This window comes from Budorcas taxicolor, chromosome 23 (assembly GCF_023091745.1).
Source record: "Budorcas taxicolor isolate Tak-1 chromosome 23, Takin1.1, whole genome shotgun sequence".
NCBI lineage: Eukaryota > Metazoa > Chordata > Mammalia > Artiodactyla > Bovidae > Budorcas > Budorcas taxicolor.
Window position 1 is genome coordinate 43,846,121 of NC_068932.1, and position 8,234 is coordinate 43,854,354.

The 8,234-nt window shown below is 54.6% G+C and overlaps 1 protein-coding gene across 1 annotated transcript in view; it reads right to left on the minus strand.

Annotated features, from left to right (window-relative positions):
- The window catches only part of CTBP2 (C-terminal binding protein 2), a 35,003-nt gene extending 32,775 nt beyond the window's left edge, over window positions 1–2,228 (minus strand). The window contains exon 1 of the mRNA XM_052660687.1: window positions 566–2,228. Coding sequence (XP_052516647.1) covers window positions 566–2,228 — 1,663 coding nt within the window. The remainder of the gene's footprint in view (window positions 1–565) is intronic.
- Between the last annotated feature and the right edge of the window lie 6,006 nt (window positions 2,229–8,234).

Consider the following 8,234-nt stretch of genomic DNA (forward strand, 5'->3'; position numbering starts at 1 on the left):
TTAGCTCGGCAATGATTAACCCTACCTCTGATACTGTGTAGACTGTTCAGAGGGGTGTTTCCACACGGGAAAGCACTTCTGATGGCAAGTGAACGCTGCCCACTGTACAGGGAGGCACTGGACAAATACCCAGCATTCTCCAAAGCCACTGAATATGAGCTGGAGAAAATGCCACTGCCCATGAGCTGAGGGCTTCATCCTGTTCTGAATGATTTCTCCCCCCATAAACAGTTGTGCTTCCTCCCCATAAAGGGAAATCCACAAATCGGCTGGAGCTCAACTGGAGAAAAACGAAGGTAGTGCCATTCTAAGTGGGTCAGCCTGAACCACACACACCAGTCTCACCCAGGAGAACCCTCCTGTGTGTTGGCCAGCTGGCTGGGGTGCCCTGTTTGGAGGAAGGGGTGTATAGGTGGGTCTGAGTCAGGGGTGGGTTGGTCTCTCCAGGTCTGGCTGGAGAGTGACAGGAACCTGAGGGGGCCACTGTGCATTGCTCAGACCTCGGCCCCCGCCGTCCGTCCCCTCAATGCCCCCCGCGAGGAAAAGGCAGGGAGGGGCGCATTACTTGGTTCCGGGGCCAGCATGGTGGAGACGATGATGGGGGCCCCTGTCCGCCGGGCCACCTTCTGGTAGGGCGAGTGAGGCGTGTGGAGGCTCTGGCTGGCTGGCGGCAGGGCAGGGGGCTCCAGGGGTGCGCCGGGCTTCCGCAGGAGCTGCGGGCTGCTGTGGGGGCTGGGCACAGGGGAGACTGCTGTGCCACGCTCCCGCTTCAGCAGTTCCATGGGCACCGTGTATGCCGTTGAGTAGGCAGTCCTGGGGCCCGGGTAAGTCAAGGGCACGCCGGGTTGCAGCGGGTACGTGGGGCTCGGGCGTGCGGTCAGGGCGCAAGGGGTCGGGGAGCTGTACCCAGAGTTAGATGGGAAGTGGACGGCTTGGGTGCCCACCCCGGGGGCTGAGTAGGTGGCAGCGGTCTCCAGGAGGTGCTGGGACGGCGCGCTGGAGGGGCGGCGGTGAGCGGGGTCTACAGCCCGAGGGGACGCCACCTGCAGGGGCCCCGCCTGGGGCTGGGGCTGCAGGGCTGCAGCGCCCAGGCTGGCTGAGTCGCCTGGGAGCTCGTTGCGGTGGCTGAAGCTGCTGGAGCGCGTGCGGGGCAGGGGTGGCCCCCGGCCCTGCCTGCGCAGCTGCATCTCCATCCGGCACCCGCTGGCCAGGCGGCTCAGCACTCGGGCCTGGCCCAGGTTGGGCGCCACACACTTGATGTCCGCATCCTCCATGGTGGCCAGGACGGCCGGGGAGTCGAAGCCTTGCTGAAGCAGGGCCACGAGCGTGGCCTCCGCCACACCTTCCGCCCGCAGGAGGGCCAGGAACTCCGGCATCACGCTCCTCTTGCTGCCCCCAGGCCCCTGGAAGGCGGACAGGTCGGCCTCGCACCTCTCGTAAGCCATCCTGGGGTGGACGCCTTCCCGGGCTGGCCCGTAGCCTGGGGCTGGAGCGCCAGGGGCAGTCCCCACACCGATCCTGGAGGCAGCTGGCGCTCCCGGGTCCACAACCAGGCACGTGGGGGCCGCCTGCCTAGAGGTGGCGGAATCCACCGGCCTCTCGCCCGCATCGTTGTAGACCTGGCCGGTGGGGTAGGCGGGCGCCTCTGCTCCGTACCTGCTGTCGGCCAGCTCCCCGACGTACCGCGCGGGCGAAGGGGCCCTGCTGTGTGATCGCTGCCCCTGGGGGATCATTTTACCTCCAGGGTCCCGGTACAGGTGACCGGTGTCCTGCAGGGCAGGGGCCCGGCCTGCCACTGGCTCCCACGTCATCCTGCCGCCTGGCGCTCCGTAACCGGGCAGCGGCTGGCCAGCTCCCGGGTGGCGATGGTGCGGAGGCTCCCCGGGTGCCCGGGCGGCTCCGGCCGGGTCACTGTAGTAATCCCCCGGCAGCAGGGCCCCACGGGCCGACATCACCGCCTGTCTGCTGTCGTAAAAGGCAAAGTCGGGGACGGAGCTCTTCCTGCCAGCCGCCGTGCTGTAGAAGGCCTCCCGGTAGAGGGAGGGCTCAGCTGCTCCAGGCATGGCGACCTCCCGCAGCCCAGGGTACCAAGGGCCCTCTCCGCCTCCATCCGTCAGAGAGCTTCTCCTCCCGGGAGCCTCGGCGACCTCCCAGGGGCCCTCGTACCACCCGGCTGCATCCCAGCTCTGAGACCGACCAATATTTATATGCCTGCTGGGAACTGGCATTGGAAAAGGAAAAAAAAAAAAAAAAAAAAGACTGCGGCCAGAGGCAGAAGAGGAAGGCTTTCTTTATAAATCTTCAATTACATGCATCTGAACCAGACCTGGCTGTATTCTAACCCTTCTGAGACGGCAGGAAGGACCAACTGGGGGTTTTCGATTTCAAAGTATGGCCTGAATTATTAATTCTCCGAAACCTTAGTAGACGAAACACTCACGGTAACTTTGCCTCACTCTCCAACGGTAGCACCAGAGGTCTTTTCTTTACGGCTCAGTCCCAGAAAGGAGGCTGCAGCCAGCCAGCCGGGCACCCCTGCCCCCCCGGCTGGAGTGCTCACATGGACCTCCGCTCTCTCAGCGAGAGGATTAGGAGCTAAATAAAACCCCTAAAGCTTTTGTTCCATGTGACATCTCGTTGGACTGATGCAACCGGCTGCGGGCTCCATCCAGGCCTCCCGACCTGCGACAGGGCATTCTTTTCACACTGAAGCCCTGGCTTATCTCCCCCGTCCTCACCAGGGCACTTTTCGGATGAGCCCACCTCCCCCTCCTGAAGGTGCATCCCCCACCCCCCCAGATCAGGATCGCCTAAAAGTGACAGGAGGAAAATAGAAAAAGATTGCCTTAATGTCGATGCAATCTTAATCCACCCTGATGAAATGTTAATCCATTGCACACGGCTAAGAACAAATTAAATGTGAACAGGCAGGCAGGATAAGAAAGAAAAAGCCTCACGCATAGTCCTAGAGCAGGAGGTGCCCGAGAGATGGGCCAGGTCTGCCGCCCGACACTTTGCCAATATTGAAATCTGGCTCCTAGATGACTGGTTACAAATCAAACGAGTTATTAACATTGCTCAAGCCCAAACGGATTCTTTCCCGTATTATCACACAATACAGACCCTTTCATACCGCCTGGAAAAACCATGGCAACAGAAATACACCCCATGTGTGTAGCCTAGAATTGAGCATTTTAAGAAGGCAACAGAGGTCAGCAACTAAACCCCAATGTTATGAAGCAGAGCCGGGAGGGAGGAGGCTGCATCTGAGGCACGTTTGCCTTCAAATCTGTTTGCAAGGGACGCATTAATTTTAGCAGGCTTGGCCTGGCGCAGATCTTGTGGGCCATCTCCCACATTCCCATGGATTAAGATTTTATGGAGCCCGCCAGGGACGTGAGGTGCAGTAATGCAGCGGACGGCAGTTATCTGCAGGCCGGAAAGCCCCACAGAGGAGTGTTAGCACATTTCCTCAAACGTACAGACAGGGCCCTGGGAAGCGCCACCACAGATGGGACCGGGGTCCTCCAACTGTAGGTTTCAAGACAGAATTCACAGCGAAACCGAAAGCTGGGAATCCCATGCTTACAAGGGCTGTGTATAGTCAGAACATTTAAAAATGAGACAATATACATATTTGCAGCCATTAAACTTCAGAATGTTTCGTCTTCACCCACATGTCCCTTAACCGAAGATTCCATTAGAATCTCGAAAGAGAATTACCAGTTTAAAAAAAAAAATTTTTTTTTAATGAGAAATACTGAAAACTTAAGAGTGAGAAGGAAAGAGAGTACAAATCCCTGTGCAGAGCCTGGAGGCACAGGGAAACACAGGGGCAGCGCCCCCTCGTCCTGATCAGTACGTATTAACCTTTGGGACAAGCTCTGCTGAAACCAATATGACTCCCCGAAGAGGGCTTGGTCCTCCAAAGCCAAAGTTCTGGGAAAAGCCTGACTGACTACAGAGGAACTGAGCCAAAAGCACTGCCTGGGGGCACAGCCCTGGGACCCCAGGCTGTGACTTAAACACCACTTCTGACCCCAAAATGCCAAGAAGGCCTCAAGTTAACCGGGAAAAAGCCCTGGCAGATGGCAAAGCGACTCTGACCCTCCCCCAATCCCCTCCACCGCCTAGGATGCATGACAGTGAGGGAAAAAAAGTGAAAAGGCCACACTGCAAAGCGCTGGGTTTCCATCTACGAGAGCAGCCTGCTGGCGCCAATTTCTCTAATTTCTCTTCTGGCACACTCACTGTCATGGGCTCAAAGGCCTGGGCAGGGGAGACAGAGACAACGGGCCCGGCCACACACAAGACAGTATTTGCACCACATCTCGCCAACAGCCCGAGGATGTGCTCACTTCGAAGAGACATCAAAAAGGACAGGAAAACATTGGAGCCCCAAACTAAACAGAAACAGCACTACCTGGTTGCAGCACGTCATTTCCCAGCTCTGCTGGGCAGGCGAGCCCGATTTCCGCAGGCCTCCTCTTCGGAACTTCCTCCCCTCCGGGAAGGAGAGGGCAGGGAAAGATGGGGCGGTCTCATGGTAAGAAGGACCCCAAGGAGACGGGACTATGCGAAAATTGGCCTGCTGTATCGAACAGGACACATCCTCACCCCGGAAAGGACACTAACCTGATGACCCTGGGCAGCCCCAGCCCACCCAAACCTGTCACCCCCTCCTCCCAATCTGGGCTCTTTTGGCCAAGAGGGGCCTTTGTGGCCTCCCGGCGGGGGTTCGGCCCATCGCCACTGCCTCCCCTGCCACCTCCACTCTTCCCTCGCTGGTCAGAGGACACTGGCTGGCTGGGAAGGGCTGCAATGGCCCTGCCTGACCCTTCAGGGTCACCAGAAACAGGGCATCTTTGACAGCCTGTTTTTCTTCCAGGATCCTTGTTACAGGGGCCTCAACATGTGTTCAATGTCCATACCGGGCCTTGCTCTGGGTGTTTCGCTCATCCCCAAGGTGTGGGGATGGAGAAGTTGGGTACCAAGATGCACAGGAGCCAGGTCAAGAATTCCGTGTCGACCTGGGGAAACTAACAGCCCTGCTAAAACGGCAAGAGGGGAACCTCTTTAACAAACTAATCCTGTTATTTTCTTAAGGTTTCCCCAAACCCCAAATATAACATACATCACTTGAGTATCAGACAGTAATTCCTAAACAGATGACTGCTCCAGATCCTTGAAACAAGGTGCAGTGGGCCCCTGTCAGAGCCAGGACCCCAGCCCAGCTAACGGACCGCACCCATCAGTACTGTGCCATCTCAGCGTTTGCTTTCCCTTCCTTCCTGTCATAAAGAAAAACTTAACATGAATGTGCTGTTGATGCTGCAAAACTCCACTTGGGGTGCAGACGCTCCCTTTAGAGACACACAGGTGAGCTTTGGAAGTCGTGCCAAATCTTTTTGCAGTGGGGTAGCTGGCGGTAACTCACCCAGCTTACAAATAATTAACTGGTCTTCGGCTGAGTCCTCTACTTCAGCAGGTCGACCTAGGACCACACGTGCTCCACAGCCCTGGTTTATTAGGTGCAAAGGTGTAATGCCAGGAGCAGGTCAGCAGTGGGCAGGAGAGCTTCAGGGAGGTGTCACGCTAGGCCCCAGAGTGAGGAGGCCCAGATTTGCTTCCATCAATTTCTGACCTATTCCGCTTGGAAGCCACCCAAACTCATGCAGCCTCAGCTCTGCAGCCTGTCAAATATTATGACAGATGTTTTCCTGTGTTAGGTAAAAACACCTGTAACTGAACTTGGACTTTTCTGAACACCCTGGCAGATTAAAAAAAAACAACAACTCATTGCAGTCTTTAGAAAAGGGAGGATTTTTCTAAAAAAAAAAAAAAAAAAAAAAAAAAAAAAATCTCATGTTAACTAAATAAAGTGAGATGGGACCAATTTCTGAAAGATTACTGAGTCTCGCAGACTTCATTTGTAATCCTGCAAAGAAAACTGCATGAAGGAAAAAGCCATCTTCTGAGAAGTGAGAAGAAACAGGCAAGCCAAATCCTCTCGCAGACAAAACAAACCAAGATAAAGCTGACCCTGTAGCATCATCTGAATGGGGACCTCAACGTTATACGCGACATCCCCCCCAAAGCCAAGTCTTCAGTTCCCTGTGCTACGTAAGGCATCAGCTGAAACCTGCAGAGACCTGAAAATTGAGATGATTTAGGCAGTGCCAGAGGAGCAGGAGAAAGAACAGGCAGACAAGCAGAGAGGCAACCGACAATGCCCGCCACGGAGCCGTCCTCAGGTATATCACCTACAAGCGCTTTATGCTCTCACCAACACAGTGACTTGGGAAACTGCTTGAAAAGAATGGGAAATAGCAGTACCGCTCTGGGTCTAGTCCTCACTTTCTTTTTTCTTAAATTTGTTTCTTTATCTATTTGGCTGTGTCAGTCTTAGTTGCATTATGCGGGATCTTTCGCTGTGGCATTCCCACAATGAAAGAGACTAAGTTAGGTGTCCCTCGACATGTGGGGTCTTACTTGGTTCCCCGACAAGGGATTGAACCACATCCCATACATTGCAAGGTGGATTCTTAACTACTGGGCCACCAGTGAAGTCCCTTCATGCCTTAAAAAAAAAAAAAAAAAAAAAAATCAGGTATATGATGGACTTTGTGAATCTAAAGACCGGATTTGCATGAAGGTCGCTGGGTTGAGCAGTCCCCTGACAGCTGTGCTGTTTCTGCCGAACTGGCGTCAAGGGATGCTCACTCCTTTCTCAGGAGGTCACTCCTTTCTCAGGAGGAGACTCTGAAGCATCGGTCACTTTGGCTGGCCTTCCTCCCTGTGCTCGGGCTTTCCATCTCCTGGGACTTCCCTGGTGGCTCAGATGGTCAAGAACCCAACTGCAATGCCAGAGACCCAGGTTTCCATTCCTGGGTAGGGAGGATTTCCCTGGAGGAGGAAATGGCAATCCATTCCCATATTCTTGTCTGGGAAATCCCATAGACAGAGGAGCCTGGCGGGCTACAGTCCATGGGGTTGCAAAGAGCTGGACACAACTGAGTGACATCCCCCCCCGCCCCCAATCTCCTGGTTCTCCAGTCCTTGGGGCCAGGAGCCCAAGGCAGCTCTGAAAGCCAAGGAGGAAATCAGAAATCCCTGGAGATGCGTCCCTGTGCTTGCTGTTGGCCAGAAAGAGGCCACAGCATTGCCCTTGCCCCCTTGCCTCCCATGGGCACTGCAGGGGTTAGCGGGTCACTCATTTCCGGCAGCGACGGCCAAAAATAGGCCCGTGACATCCCACTTCCTACTTTTAAATGTGTACAGGCTGTGTTGGGTTGTTGCTTGTTTCTGTCAAGTGTTTGAGAATATATGTTTAAAAACAGCTTTCTGTCTTTAAAAAAGTTTTTCTTTTTTTTTTTACTGTCTCCATATTATCCCCTACCAAAGCAACCTACTTGGCTAATCTAAATCAGAGAGGGGGAAATAAACCCCACGTACACTGGAAAAAGAGCAAACAGGGTCTGGCAGGGCTTTAAGACCGCCTTCGTCAAAGTGACAAAGTACAGAGACAAAATGAGCAGAACAGACCAGACGTCTCGGTCATCCCACGATGGACGCAGCCCCAGAGGTCCCTGGATGCAGGCTCCGGGCTCCTGCACCCCAACCTGGAGTGGGAGGCTTTCAGTCATCAGCACAACTCTCCAGAGAAAACCCAGGACCCGAGGTGGAGCCTTGCAACCAAATCAGCTGCCCGCTGAACAGTCCCAGGTCGCCCGGAACTTACGATTTAGCCATTTAATGAGAACTGAGGCTTGGGCATGGCTCCTGATGATTTCTTGACTAGATAATGATACAGCTTAATGACAGCCATGTTATGAAAGTTACACTTGACTCCCACAGGTTGTGGGATTAAAAAGTCTCTTTTATGGCATGTTTTGGCTGTGCTGGTGAAGCAGGAAATATGAGCTGGGACCGCACCTCGGATGCAGGGCCTGCGAAAAGCACGGGACAGAATCTACTCGGAAAGACCTGGCTGGATCCCTGACATGCCTGACACAAGGTCAGTAGGTGCTCAGAGAACTCTGCCTCCTTCCTCTCCATAAAATCCTGCAGTAACAGCTCTTCCTGCAAAATCGCAGTGTCTCAGGACACTGAATCCCCCATACATCTCGACGCCGCGACCCTCTCCCCGACACACTCCCGTGTTACATCTTCTCATCGGTTTTATCAGGAATAGGTTCACGCCACCTTGGTTGATCATCCCCAAATCCTCTCCA